This window comes from Nesoenas mayeri (genome assembly GCF_963082525.1).
Source record: "Nesoenas mayeri genome assembly, chromosome: 24".
NCBI lineage: Eukaryota > Metazoa > Chordata > Aves > Columbiformes > Columbidae > Nesoenas > Nesoenas mayeri.
The window spans coordinates 5,001,214-5,016,711 of NC_137546.1; the positions used below are offsets into that span (position 1 = coordinate 5,001,214).

General features: G+C 53.1%; 1 protein-coding gene across 1 annotated transcript; it reads right to left on the reverse strand.

The window, feature by feature from the left end:
- Window positions 1–400: 400 nt before the first annotated feature.
- On the reverse strand, window positions 401–12,240 carry LOC308049292 (neuroblastoma suppressor of tumorigenicity 1-like; the record flags this gene model as incomplete). The annotated part of the gene is made up of 4 exons (XM_080358847.1): window positions 401–655; window positions 1,711–1,822; window positions 2,438–2,632; window positions 12,218–12,240. The coding sequence occupies 4 exons, from the start codon at window positions 12,238–12,240 to the stop codon at window positions 401–403; spliced, it is 585 nt and encodes a 194-aa protein (XP_080214973.1).
- Window positions 12,241–15,498: the final 3,258 nt, after the last annotated feature.

Genomic DNA, 15,498 nt, shown 5'->3' on the forward strand with positions numbered 1-15,498 from the left:
TTACAAGGGAAAAACCCAGAAGAACCCAGCAAAGGCTCCACAGCCTTCAGGAGCCACCACACAGCCCCTGGGGAGCCCAGCTAAGCCAAGCTTTGCTCTCAGCCAAACCCTCGTCTGGGTTCCCACTCCTCTCAATATATTATTACTATTATGTCCAAGTAGTTTTGCATCAGAAAAGCCCAAACCCTCCTCTCTTACCCCACATCTCCAGTCCCACCTTCACCCCTTCAGCCCTGCTTGTACCTCAGAAGGTTCCTCCAGCCCCGGGGTGTCATGGAGAGCAAAAGCGTGAGGGCAGCTACTAGACAGGAAAAACTCCACCACCCCCCTCCCTCCCCAAACCCCGGCCCTCTCCCTCGCACACACCCCCTGCCCGCAAGGACAGTCCCTAAGGGCCAGGTCACTCCTCGCCCTCCTCCTCGTGGTGGTGGTGGCTGGAGACAGGAGGTTCTTCCACCTCCTGTTGGTGGTGGCCATAGTGGTGGGGGCTGGGACCTTCAGCGGGCATGTTCTCCTCGGCATTCAGGTAGACGTTGAACAGGGCTCCCTCGTGGCTTGGCTCCTTCCCGCAAGCCTGGCAGCTACAGTGAAGTATCTTCTCCACCAGCTTGTCCACCCTGGGGATCTCATCGTTGCCTGGACAGTCCAGTGTCACCTGGGTAGAGGGACGAGGACACAACGAGTGAGTGTGAAGGTCCGACACCTCAATGGCCATCCTGCTGTGAGTGGTCTGACCTGCCCTGTGTCCTACAATCATAGAATCATAGAATGTCTTGAGCTGGAAGGACCCACAGGATCATGGAGTCCAACTCCTGTCCCTGCACAGGACACCACACAGGTCACCCCGTGTGTCTGGGGACATTGTCCAGTCTCTTCTTGAACACTGTCAGGTTGGGGCTGTGACGCCTCCCTGGGGAGCCTGTTCCAGTGTCCAGCACCCTCTGAGTGAAGAACCCTTTCCTAATGTCCAACCTGAGCCCACCCAGCACATCTTCCATGTCCTGCAGATTTAGGGTATTTTAAGGCGGATGTGATGGTTCTCGATCCATATAAACACATCTTCACAGTCAGTCTGCAAGGCAAGAGTTCTCTGGGAACATCTCACAAGGTCACAAGCTGCAGGGACACTGTTCCCAGGAACTACTATCAGTGGTAACTGCAAAGGCCACCCACAGGACATGTTGCTGAGCACCTCAGATCATTTGGACTGAACCATCTGCCCAAATGCTGGAGCTGGAAGCCAAGCAGAGAGCTGGACGCAGCTCTCCAGGTGCCCAGATGTGACCCAGAGACATGGTTTACGGCTCCGCCAGGAACATCAGTGGCATGAAACTGTGACAGTGACCGGCAGATGGGCTGTGGGAAGCACTTCTGGACATGGAAGAAAAGAGCTCCCAAGTGAGAGGAGGTGACAAAGGGAGCGGTGAAGAGAAGAGGCAGGAGGGATGAACAATGCAGGGACTGCTGGGGGACACTTCTGCAAACAGTGACAAACCATGGTTCATCACAGCAGTCACATTGCTCCAACAGCGCCTTCCACACAGACAGCTCAAGGTAGAGACACCTGAGAGACACCCTGGAGGGAAACTACCAGTGGGGAGACCTCAGGGAAGGAGAAGAACTTGCCCTAAAGTGGTGGCAGAGCTGAGAGCCCCTGAGCGAGGCCATTGTCGGTGCAGAGAGGACGGTGGAGCGGGCAGGGATACTCACGATTTCCCACATGGACTGGGCCGGCATGCAGGAGTCACAGTGAACCAGGGACTCTGTGGACTGAGGGAAGGTGTTGGGGACACTGTAGCTGAAACACTGTCCCAGGCAGGCCCTGTAGAGACAACAGGGGAATGGGGACTCAGGGGAGGTGCCTGTTCTTCCCAACAACCGCACAAGATTAGAACTTAGAATCACAGAATCATTTTGGTTGGAAAAACCCCTCAAGATCGAGTCCAACCGTTACCCACCCCCAGCACTGTCCCATGTCCTGAGAACCTCATGTCTGTCTGTCCAGCCCTCCAGGCAGGACTCCAGCACTGCCCTGGGCAGCCTGTTCCAATGCCCCACAGCCCTTTGGGGAAGAAATTGTTCCCACATCCAACTTCAACCTCCCCTGGCACAACTTGAGGCCGTTTCCTCTGCTCCTGGCGCTTGTTCCTGGGGAGCAGAGCCCGACCCCCCTGGCTCCAAGCTCCTTTCAGGCAATTCAGAGATCAGAAGGTCTCCCCTCAGCTCCTGTTCTCCCGCTGAACCCCCCAGGTCCCTCAGCCGCTCCATCACACTTGTGCTCCCATCTCCTCTCACTAGGACAGGCAGACAGCAGCCGGGCAAGAACAGGACATTGTGCCCGGCTTCCTGTGCGAGTGACAGTCCCCAAAGCCATCCCAGTGCCATCAGCAGACAGAAATCAGCTGCATCCAGCTCTGCCCCGAGGGTGGGTCTGTACCTGTTCTGGATGGACTTGGACTCGCAGCCGCTGTGCCCCACGATCTGGGTGATGTTCTTCGCCTCGCACCAAGCGCTCTTGTCCGGGAAGAGGGCGAGTTTGTTTATGGGGGGCGGCGCGGCCAGGAGCAGCGCTGGGAAGAGGGCACTGACCACCAACTGTAGCATCATGGCCAGCTCAGCCAAAATCCTACAACTAGAGACAGAGACCAAAGTGTTAGCAGGAAAGAAAACAGGCGAACCAACCCATTTCTCCAGCCCCATGGCAGCTCTCAGCTGCAACGCGGACAGGTCTGTCCTCCCTGTGTGCTGGGGCTCTGATCTCCTTCCATGGGCAGGGAGGCTCTGAAACTTCGCACAGGGAGCGGGACATGCTGCTCTGCCCCTTCCCCGTTCAAAAACCAGCGGGCAGACACCCGCATGACTTCTCCCAAACCGTGCCAGCAGCAGTGGAGGCTTTTCACCATTTCCCACCCGGGAGAAGTTTGCAAAACAAAAGCATCATTACCACAGGCCGAGCCGGGTCGGAGAAGCGGCAGACTGCGGAAATGTTTTTATATGAGGAAGAAGCACGCTTTTCTCCCACCTTAGGAGCCAGAGCTGGCCTTGCCGAACACCTTCCCATAGAAAAAAGACCACATTCCCAGGCAGGAGCAGCTTTCCGGGGCAGGAACCCCGCTCTGCTCCTGGCAGCGCGCAGCAGGTGTCGCTGGAAGGCAGCAGCAAGCAGCGAGATGTGGAAACCCTCAATCCAGAGGCTAGAAACCCACAGAAATAGCCAATACTGCATTTACTTTTTTGAATAGAGTCCCTCCAACCCAGCAAGCGGTTACTGTGAGGATGGGAACTCAAGCCTGCAGACAAGGGGGGGTCCTTTTAATCCCAAATCCAAACGCTGCTCGCAGAGGTGGTCGGCCGAGGAGGTTACTAACCCCTCCGAGGGATCCCACGCATGTTTTCCGTGCCGACTCGCTGTATTCTCGAGCCAAGGTGCCTGCGTTAACACTCCCAATCACTGGGGAAAGGCAGATGGAAAAGCATCATAGAAACAGGGAAATTTTTTCCTTTGTGGGGTTTGGATGGAGTCATAGCGAAAGGCAGGCATTTATACTCGCTAAAATATTTGTTAGAACCATGTTATTAGTTATTTCCTTCTATTTATTTATCCAGACGAAGATCCAAAGCCCACACTGGAAAGACTCCTGTTGTTTCCCATGGCCCAGCCCTCCAACGCTTGCCGGGGAAGGAGAGGAAAATGTCATGTTTATCAGACGCTGGTGTCAGGACCGCGCTGGGGACACCCAGCCGGGCGTTCCTCCGTCTATCTGCACTGAATTCACCACCACGGGTGAAAATCCACACACACAGACAGGTTTGCAAGCCTTGCTTTGAAATAGAGGGTTTAGCCCCTGAACTTGCACTGCCATTCACGAGAGTGGGGTGGTTAAATACATTTGTCCTGAACACAATCCTTAAGCCTTACGTTTGCTCCCCGATATTTTTTCTGTTTCAATGCGGGAATTCTGCAATTTCTGCTCCATGGCGAAGCTGCACACGCCGGGTTTGCTTGGTTTTCTGAAACGAGCATCACTCATTCCTCAAATGCCAGCGGCTCCGTGCGCAGGAATCCTGCTCCCAAAGGCAAGTCCGAGATCAGAGCTGGGATGTGACCCAAACAGCAATCGCAACCCCCCGGGGAACAGCCGAAATTCCTCTGGAGTCAGCACACAAGTTCACTTCCACATGCCTGAGTAGGGAGCAATTTCCTTCTTTCCAAAGAAAGGTGGTGGCTGGTTTTTTGCTTTTCCCAGGTTTCTGTGCATCTCTACCCAGGGGCAAAGAGGCAGAAATTTCTGTTTGCACTCAGCCTGACATTCCCAGAACGTTCTTCTTTTATTTTCCTGGAGGGAGGTGTTCAACAGAGAGGTGTTGCTGCAGCAGACCCATCACCAGAGGCATCTGGGCTCCCGTCCCGCTCCGATACCGCGAGGAAGACGAGTGAGGTCGTGCTCTGCTAAAGCACAAGCCCTGGCCCGGATTCAGAAAAGCACTTAAACAGATGCTTAAGCCTTCTCCTTCCCCGAGCAGGGATGTCTTTGTAACCGGGGCCCTCAGTAACACAGATACTGGTCCAGTTTGCAGAGCAGTTGGTGGGAATCGGGTACCTTGACGGAGCTGGAGAAATTGCAACTTTCCCCCGTTCCCAAAGGCATTTGGGTGCTAAGCACAGATTTTAAGCCATGTCCACATGGTGTTTTCCTTCTCTCAAGAATGCCCTGGAACTCACAGGGCCACATGTCTAGTAAGGACTAAGGTTTATGATTCTATTTTATGATTCTAATCTATGATTATGCCAGTGCTGAGGAAAATATCTGACGCAGCCGAGTTTGGGAGGGAGCTGGGGCTGGAAAGAACCCGTTTGCACCCGCGGCGTGTTCGCTGCCATAGTTCAAACCAGTCATGCGAATGGAGCGGCCACTAAAACCATTCATCTGACAGCAGCCACAGGGTCGGAGACAAAAGCACCGTGTTCCTTCCCCCCTCTCCCCAGCTGGGAAGGGGAAAACGGAAGACAAGGCAACCAAGCAGGTTTGCAAACTCCTGATTAAATAAAGGCATTGAGCACATTCCTCCGTGACAAGCTAAATTACATGTTGCAGCCCCTCAAGAACAAGGGTGCGCTCCCCGGCGCTGACCCCGGCCCTGCTCTGCCAGCGGGAGCAAGCGCTTCCCCACACACAGGGGATTCTCTTCTCTTCTCTTCTCTTCTCTTCTCTTCTCTTCTCTTCTCTTCTCTTCTCTTCTCTTCTCTTCTCTTCTCTTCTCTTCTCTTCTCTTCTCTTCTCTTCTCTTCTCTTCTCTTCTCTTCTCTTCTCTTCTCCTCTTCTCTTCTCTTCTCTCTTCTCTTCTCTTCTCTTCTCTTCTCTTCTCTTCTCTTCTCTTCTCTTCTCTTCTCTTCTCTTCTTCTCTTCCTCTCCTCTTCCTCTCCTCTTCCTCTCCTCTTCCTCTCCTCTTCCTCTCCTCTCCTCCAAAAGCACCTTTTTGTTGTTTTTTTTCCTGCTAGTCAAAGCTTTTCAAGCAGAAAGTTCAGCAGCCCGGGAGGGTCTCCCCCCTCTCCCTCCATAGGGAAGCACACGGCGGCTTCCTCCGCCGGCCCTGGAGAAATTAAATGACTCAGCCCTTGAGCCTGGCACATCCAGGGCTCCCGAGACAAACAACTTGTCAGCGCACACGCAGCTGCAGCCCTTTTCCAGCTTGTCCCCGTGGCCGAGGAGATGAGGGGCAAAATGGCCACGGCTGATGGGTCTCAGCTGGACCAGCTCAGCATCCCTCATGTCAGGCTGGACAGGAAGGAGAAATTGTTGGCCCTGAGGGTGGTGGGAGCCTGGCCCAGGTTGGCCAGAGAGGTGGTGGATGAACCATCTCTGGAGACATCCCAGGCCAGGCTGGACGGGGCTCTGAGCAACCTGAGCTGGTGAAGGTGTCCCTGCTCATGGACTGGATGAGCTGGGAAGGTCCCTTCAACTCCAACTATCCACGATTTGATGACTTTGTGATCCCTTCAAGGCTTCTCCCTGCCCCGCCAGCAGCAGATCCTCCCATGAGCCCGGCTTTGGGATCACACTCAGATATTTTGTGTCACCTAGAAACGCTCCATCCTCCTGTCTCAGCAGTCACAGGACTCTCATGGGTCCCACAAGCAGGACAGTCGCAGCCAACGCCTGGAAGCAGCTGGGAAATTCTACATCGCTCCATCGGCTGGAGGACAATGACGGGAATTACCTCGGAGGCCACGTTCCCACCATCCAGCCCACAGCTGTTCCCAGCCACTTAGAAACCAAACACTTCTGGAGGAAAGTAAAAAGAGATCTAATCAGTTTTACCCTCTTTTTCCAGTGGGAAGTTTATACCATAATACAAGACAACCCTGCAGGTGGACATGGAGAACATTTCACGAGTAGTTTAATACATTTATAGGTATTTTTCTTATCCAGGATCTTGCAATTTTGCCAAACACATAAAACCACAAACACAGGTATATTGTGCTCATGGCCACACACGCAGCATCCGAGGTTCTGAGAGACAAGAAACCCCCAAGCTCCACAAACATTGCTCAAAGCCTGTGAATGCAGCACAGAAATATCATCGACTCCATGATTTAGTTGAGAAAAATGAGGTATGAAGCCAGGAAACTGCCTTATCTCAGCGTCCGGAGCAGCAATTCAAGTCCTTGTGTGAGATGCATGAGGTCTCAGCAGAGACAGAGCAGGTGAAGGTTCCAACTCCTGGTCTGGGTCAGAGCTGGGACCTCCACCTCCCTGTCCGCCCTCCCTGGACAGACAGACGTCCTTCCCACCCAGCTGCCAAGAGCAACCGCAATCCAGTCTTAGCCGTGAATCCCAGCATCACTAAGTCTTGACTTTTTGCGGTCAACTAGTTATTTGTGCCATTTTGCTCAGAAAATCACTGCACAGCACTCAAGAGAATACCCCAAAGACAAGTGCACTGCTCCGTGCCTCAGTTTCCCTGCTTGTAAGACTAGAAACAGTGGCGCTCTGTACACTGATGGGTGCGGGGAGAATCAGCAAAACACGGGGAGGTTTTTGGAGCGGCGTGGAGGGGAGGGACGGCTGCCAGGAGCCCTCGCCCCACACGATGTGGGGAGGCGGGAGTCACGCCAGGACACGGGGTGCGGGTGGGAGTCACCCCAGGACACCGAGCTGCAGGGCAAGGGGGGATGATGCCCAAAAAGGATCATTCCTGAGCCGGGAGGTGGCCCCAGGAGCCATCTCTGTTGCAGGTAAACACTAAAATGCAACCGATTATTTAGGCACCTATAAAGAAGCCAAGCCATGGTGTCTGACTTGGTGATAATTGGAAAGAAAAGTGTCCGTCCCAGGAAGACCCAGGGTATGGCTCTACTCAGACACGGGATCTTGTCCATACAGTAACCTCTGCAGTTGTCTCCTAGGAATCTCAGCTCAAATATTTGCTTATACAGAGCAAAAAAATACCACAGGCCAGCAGTAGGAAAAGTTTAAAGCGGGAAAACCTGAAAACTCACTGAAAAAAATATCAAACCAACTGATTTTATTCAATACTTACCCTTATCCAATACTTCCCCCTTTTTTAAAAAAAATTGCATTTAGCTAAAGCTTTACATTTTTCAATTTGGTTGCAAAAAATAAAACGTGCAGCATTCTTTAGGGGACTCTACCGTTGCACTTGCAATAGCCCAAATTAATCTGATCTATGTCAGGACAATATCGCTGGGGAGAGGGAAGATAAATATGCACTGAAAATGTCTAGAGGTAATTCTTCAGGGTAGCAAGACAGATGAGTGCTTAACTGGACACAGGAGTCTTGTCTGAGCTCAGAGCTTCAGCCCCGCTTTGCTGAGCTGCAAAATCCGGGAGAAAACTACAAAAAATAAAAAGGGAACTACCATAGGAAGACGTTTGATATTTAACATGCACTAGAACCGATTCTTTTTGATAATGGAGCAAAAGCTGTGTCATTTCTCACTGTGGATCTGGCTGTCCCTGCTCCTTTCAAAAGCAGGAGATGTCAGAGCTTCCCTTTCCGCAATGTATTAATTTCCACTCGAGCATGGCCGGGCGAGTCGCAGAAATAAAGCAGAAGCAGAGAAAAGCAGTGCAGCGTTTTTAAAGCCCTCTCCCCTCCCCACTTTGGCCAGAATTTCAAAAGACTTCGGCACGTTGGGAGTTTCAATCTGGCTTCTCAACCGTGCACTGAGCGCTCGACAAACTCATTCTGTGCAGCTGGAAAAAACAATCCAAGCTGCGTTACCTATGGAAAGCTACCTATGGACTAAGCTAGGCTTAGAATGGGGTCCTAAAGGAGTTCTGCTGGAAAAGGGACACACTAATGGGCTGTGCAGGAGGCAAGAGTAATGTAAACAGTTTCTGGTAATTTATTTCAATTGCTCAATTTCTTCAGCATTAAGAACAATCACGGCTGGGAAAACGCATCAACCTAAAGCCCAGGAATATATGCTGGTCCCATGCCACCCTCCACTCCCTCTTTTCTTCAAGCACCTGCTCAAAATGTGGGGCTCTGCTGCTCCTAAGAGAAAGCGATGGGAGGAATGGGACCTGGAAAATAAACCTGCAGCAGTTTGGGGGAGCAACGGGACTAGGGCAACTGGGGAAAGACCCCGTGTGCAAGGAAGGACTAGTCTGCAACATGCTTTGGCTAGAAGAGACCCCAGCGGTGGGTCGTACCCGCGTGCATCACAGATAATATGAAAAATAGGCACTTGCAAACACAGCTGTTCACAGCGTTGCAGCCAGAGGCTTCGCTCGCATGTCTGGACCTGAGCGAGACTCGGCTCCCTCCTGCCTTTCCCCCGGAGTCGGTGTTTCCCCCGCAGAGCGGGCAGAGCGCAGAGCTTTGGCCACGCAGGAGGAGCAGAGGTGGCCAAACGTGGAGCCAAAACCCCTCCGGGTAATAAATCCCACGCGATAACAGCGAGAGCCGCTCTCCAGCTGGGCTGCTCGCTGGCTCGCTGGCTCTGACCCCCCCGCAAGCGGCGCGGAAAAGCGTCTTTTCCTCCTCCACAGCATCACTAATAAAGAGCCTTGACCACTATCGCCCTCCCCAAAGCACCTGGCTCGCTCCCAGTCGCACCACTTTTCCTCCTACAGCCTCTCCCCTCCTTTTTCGGTGAAAACGGCTTTCGCGACCAGGCGGTAAAATCCGCGCCGCCTCCGGGAAGGGTCCCAAGAGTCGTTCGCTTTCCCCTGTGTTTGATTTGCAGTGATTTCCCCCGGGGACGCTTCTCCCAGCAGGCCCAGTTCTGCTTTCACTTAAGAGTGAGGTAAACTGGGACCAGCTCCGCCGAATGACTCCGCTGGTGCAAATGAGATCAGAATCTGGCACCGCTCGTCTAACTCAAAACAAGCATAACTGGAACCAGATAAAACCAGTTCCAGTGCATAGTGGCCACCAGGATGATTATATTTTTTAATGTCGCGCACCCGGCGCGTTGAGGCCATCCCGCAGCCGGGGACGGGATTGTCTCAAACGCCAGCCGCGCTGGCTTTCGGCTTTGCTCGGCCATTCGTTACCAAACTTGCAGGAGAAAATGAAGCCCCACGCAGCGGGGCTGCGCTGGCAGGATCAGGTTCCCAGCTGCTGGAGCGAGAGGTGGAAAGAAGGAAGGAAAAAGGGGTTTGCAGCTGAAGCTGTGGATCCCTCAGTGATCAGGATCCTTCCTACAGTTTTCCTTTCCTTTTACACCCGTTTGGGCCACATCCTGGTCACAACAGCAGAAATCCAGTCGCCTCGAGTTGCATTTTGCCCTATTTTTATCTCTGGTTTACACTGCGCTGGTCTTCTCAGTTTTGACAACATAAACCCCAATGTCTGTATTATTTATCCACAGCACCGACTGCGATCTCTCCAATACTGAAGCACAAAACCACGCAGCACTGCAGGGCCGGAGGCTTTTGGGGGTAACGTAGCAGCTCGTAGCCCCTTTGGTATTTTCAACCGGTACCAGACGTGCCGGGGCTGCCCTCACACTTGACATTGAGACAGTTTCTCCTAAAGCTGCAGGACTGGGCCCGGCAACCACAATGAAATCAAACTGTGAACGGAATGAGGGTCTTTCCCCCTCTCTGGACAGGTAGTCTGAGCTCTGTAACAGACAAGGAGGTTTAAGCCAGATCTGAAACAGCGCCCAAAGCCAGGGCCTGATCCTGCCACCATTTCCAGAGCTCAGCTCCAAAGGACAGCGTTACTGGCCCAGCCCAGCGCCACAACTGGTAGAAAAGAGTTCTCAGGTTGCTCCGTTCCCACCATCGGTGCGAATTTACCCCCAGGAAAGCCATGGCCCCCACCGCCCCGTGTCGCTCCCCCCCTAAACAGAGAGAAACAAAGGTCTGGGACCAGCAAGCACAGCTCCTGCCAGCGCTAACGGGAGGCGCGCAGGACAGACCACCCCTCATTCCCACCCCGGTCCTCCCCCAAAAGGACAATTTTATCAGCCGCTCACGTTTTTAAGAGCCTGATTTGAGCGGCTGTGAAGTTTCTTTGCCCTAAGCCGTGCCAGACCCGCCAGCATTCCGGTCCTTGCTTTATCCAGGGGATCTCCGAGCCTGGGCCACTACAGAGAAGGGTTTTTCTTCCAGCAGATTTTAAAAAGAAAAAGAGTAGAAGCAAGGCCCTGCGGTCGCTGAAGCTACGAGACAGGAGCCGGCGAAGGTGTTGCTAATGCTTTATGGGAATGGCACAGAGCTCGGGGAAAAATAACTGCCCAGGAGTTCACTCGGCTTCTCGGGCAGGTTTCCCACGACTACACCAGCTTAACGCGACCTTGGCGATGCCAACGCGCGCCGCCAGCAAAGTTACTCCAACACGGGCAGGTCTTCAAGGCTACTTTAAAAGCAGCTTGGCTCAGGGCCCAATCCTGCACCTCCTGGGCACCCAAAACGAACTCCAGCCTGACTTTGCCTTGCTCCAGAAAGACGACCGGGCGCTTTGCTCGTTCGCCCTTTTTGCAAGACCGCAAACTCCCCAAGCTGGAATTTAGCGCAGAGAGGTCAAGAGCCAAGAGCCCGGATTCTTCTCAGGGCTGTTTGCAAACACTTGGGATTTTTATACCGAAGGCAAATTCCATTTCCCATCCTGCGGTTTGCAAATTTGAGGCGAGCTGCCTTTTTCGAGATGGGAGACTGCCTTCGGATGGTTAAAGTGCCCATTGTATAGAGCTGATTTTTGGATGGTTGGATATTGCAAAGAGGACATTAAGTTTTTAGGCTAAAGAATACAAGGTGAAACCTGGGTCTAACCATATCGCTAGGATCTTCCCCCATTTTAGCAGGGTGTGGGTTTTCCCCCAAAAAAACCTGCATGGCAAAGCTGTGGTGCTCTGACTCCACAAACACTTTGCACAGGCTGAATTTTAAATCTGATGGGGTTAATCCTATACATAAAAGTTGGATTGTGGAGCAGAGCGTAAATTTGTTGTAAGAGTGCCCTCATAAGAGGAATATTAGTAGGCAATAAGGGATTGTCTGGATCAACTTTAATGCAGCCTGAAAACGAGCTAAAGCATGTTCTGTCCCTGGAATATCTCTCTGAGAATCAAAAAAAGAAATCCCCACTGTGCAAAAAATGCAGAGGTTATTGTATATAACAAACAAGAATTGCTGCGAGTACTTAGACAAACTGAAGTACTATGTTACGACTCAAGAAACAGGTAGTGCTATATTAGATATAAGTCTTTGTAATATTCCAGTAAGGAGAAAAACTATTTGCAGGGTATAAGGATGTAAATTCATCCCCGGCACAAACTTTTCAAGTAACAAGTTTACTGCCTTGCCACGGTGAAAATTTCTTTCCTTTATGATACGCTACAAGTCCTTTGGTGTTACGGTTAATTGATATACCGAACGTTCCTGTTCTTTCCTCTGCACTTTTGTTTGAAACTCCAAAGAGATGGGACGGACTCTGTCCCACAGATGTGCACTGATACAGCGCGGCTCCCCATATCCTATTCTTTTATTTTATTCGAGCTAAAGCGGCGGTGGAAATAGTTTAACGATTGCACAGCAGAACACCCCCCCCCGCCAAAGTCCGCCTCATCTGCAACTAATTTCTGCCCGTGGCAATATTCTCATCCTCCCGACCATCAATCACACGAGATGGGGGGAAAGAATGGGAGAAAGGGTTGGGGGGGGAAATCTGGTGCGGAAAAAAGCGGCAGGGGCGGGGGAAAGCGCGGGGGGGAGACACAAAGCCAAGGGGTACTCACCACCCAGGAGACGGCGGGGACATCCCATGGGGGTCCGGGGCCGCGGGCGGGCGGCTACAGCCCCGCGGTGCCCGGCGGTGGCTGCCGCATCCTCGGCACCGCGGCCCGCGGAGCGGAGCGGGGCGGGCGGGACCTGCCGCCTCCCTCCTCCCGGTGCCGGGCTCCGGGCGGTGCCGCCGGCCCCGCCGCTCGCGATTGCACAACCGGGACTGGGGGGGGGGGGAAGAGAGGAGGGGAAAGAAGGGAGGGAAGGGAGGAGAGGACGGGAGGAGGGAGGGAGGGGAGCGGCGGGGGCAGCGCTTGCCCGCCCCGCCGGGGATCTGCCGGCTCGCGGAGCTCCGAGCAGCCCCTCCGGCCGCTCCCCCGGTTCACGGAGCTCTGAGCAGCCGCTCCCCCGGTTCGCTGAGCTCCGAGCAGCCCCTCCGGCCGCTCCCCCGGTTCACAGAGCCCCGAGCGGCCGCTCCCCCGGTTCGCTGAGCTCCGAGCAGCCCCTCCGGCCGCTCCCCCGGTTCACGGAGCTCTGAGCAGCCGCTCCCCCGGTTCACGGAGCTCCGAGCAGCCCCTCCGGCCGCTCCCCCGGTTCACAGAGCCCCGAGCAGCCCCCTCTGTCCGCTCCCCCGGTTCACAGAGCCCCGAGCAGCCCCTCTGTTGCTCCCCCGATTTGGGGAGCACCGGACACCCACGGCTCGGTGGGGCAGCCCCCCGGGATGGGCACACGGAACTCCAGCACTGAGCGATGAAGCCCCCGCCAAGTACTCAAAAGGACCCGGTGGGAACACACGGCCCTAAAAACGAGCTGGCTACAAAAGCAAAGCTGTGTGCGAAGGTGATTTCCCAGCATTTGCTTCTGCAGGGACATAAACAAAGTCTGGATTTGGCTCCCTGAATGCAAACAGTTCCTATTTAAACATAACACTTGATAGAGAAGGCTTGGGGTAGAGTCCCAGCTGCAGTGAGGGCTTTGGGAAAGTTCTCCTCCAACACCAGAGAGGATGGCTTTAGCTCCTTTTTGCTTTTTTCCTTTATTTTCCCATCCTCCCTTTCTTCTTACCATTCTCTTTCTTTTATCTTTCTTTCCTTTCTCTTTCCCTTTCCCATTAAAATCCAACAGCCAAACCCAATGCCAGTGAAACCCCATTCATAACCATCTTTTCAGTTAACGATAATTGTCGGAGACCGGAAGGGCTTTGTTTCTGTAAAGGTGCAATTAATCTAATAGAGGCCTCCACATTAAACACCAGCACGGCGCTACCCAAATCCAAAGATACCTGCGAGGCTTGGATGGGTTCTGCTGGCTCCTGTTTGGGTGAAGATTTGCATAGAGATCAGAGGAGCAGGAAGCTCAGTTCTAACAAGAGACACAGGAGCAGCCTTTTACCATGACTGCGTACCCCACAGCGAGCCCAAATTCCAATCTCCCAACATTTTCACCCACTGCTGGGCTTTTGGCTGATCTCTACCTGCTCCTCATGGCCAGCACGACTATCAGAGAGCTCCTGCCTGGGAGGCTATTTTATTCTGAATAATGTAAGTGAAAGAGGAGATGTAGAGGCTTGGAAGCAAGTTCTCAGATCTATGCATAAATGAGGAAAAATAAGATGTAGACACCAGCAGCTACAAAGCAACAGACCATGGGCATTAAAGTGGAACACATACAAGTGTATCAGGTCCACGGTTCAGTATTTTAATGGTTTTTGCGGGATCCTCAGCACTGGGGTGAAGCGCCAGGCGTCATGCAGAGCTGTGAGCCAGCGTGTAGTTCATTCAGCGCTTCCTACTATTCATTCGTGTTCCAGTTCTGTAAATAGCCAAAGAACAGAAAAGGGAAACGCGGCAATTTGTAAATCTGGGAGTGGGGATGCACGAGGAGCAGAGCTCGGGTTTTCTGATGTCAGAAGAAAGAAGCAGAGGTGCTGTGTGACAGAGCAGGCTGGCCGGAGGATGAAAGAAGCTGCCGAGAGGCTTGTCAAAGCCTTGGGCCAACGCTTTTCTCCTTCCTCTGTGGCAACGCGGTACCGCGGCCAGAACAAGGAGTGAAGACCTGATTTCTGCAGATGTCATTTGGACAGACACCGGCTCTGGAACGGGCTAGAGGCAGCTGGGAGGAGATGGAGGGAGAGCAGGGATGCAACACCGTCAGGAAAGGAGCCGTCCTCACTGGCTATAAGAAGCAATATTCCAAATAATTCAAGAAACCAAGGCAACCTATTCCTTAACAGCCCCTAGCCAGGGTCGCCGGCTACAGCAGCATTTTTTCTCCACTTGTTTAGCAGCTCCCGCTCCCCGCGGGCTCTGGGGACCTTGCCGCCTGCCCCTAAAACATCCGTGCCAAACCACGCCGTTGTTTTCATGCCGAGCGGTGTGACATGTGGGTTAGTACGACACAACTCTTACCCCCTGACGACAGCCCATGTCATCAGCTTCTTGTTTTCCACCGCAGATAGACACGATATGAAAACACAGGTGCAGAGTCTTGCCCAAAATGTCCCTACATTTCCCTGTATCTTCCTCCTGAGCCCCTTCTCTTGCTGCTGGATCACCAAGGGGTTTGTGCACTGAGACACAGCACAAACCTGCTCTTTGGTCTCTAGGATCTTCCCTCCCTTGCCCGCTGTTGCTGTTTTGGGTCTGCTGACAAACACCCGCAGTGCCAGGGGCTCCCCGCTTGTCAGGACAGGACTAGGAACTGTGGGCGTGAGAATTAAAAGGGTGGATTTGTAAGTTAAAAATAAAACTATTCTTTTTCTTTGGGTCTTAATGCAGATTCCAAGGCTCCCTGCCCATAGCTGGGTGCTAGGAAACACATGTGGAGAAAGGCAGCTGGGAAAAGAGCGAGCGAGGGCTCTGTGTCCACAAAGGGCAGGGAGCAACAAGGGGGGAATTGCCCTTCACCCATCCCCGCAATGCTCCGTCTCTCCCCCAGGAACGTGTGTTTTGTTCTCCAGCCCTGTGACACACCAGAGAGGGTCCAGAGAAGCGCTCTCAAGGGCTAAACCCCCTGGCATGACCCACAAGGGACTTGGAGACTGACATCTGGGTCTGCCATGGACTCACATCAGTCAATTCATTCCATGTCTCGTTTGCACAAGGGTACCAAATTGTATTGCAGTTCCCTGGAATAGAGATTGGTTTATCAGCTGCCTTCTCTCACCAGACCATCACCTGCTGGAGCTGAACTCCTACTTCTTGGTTCCTAAATAAACTCTAAGACATTTCCAAGAGAACAGCTATGGGCACGCACACACAAGGACATGAGCAGGGCTCGTGTCAGGAGACAGAGG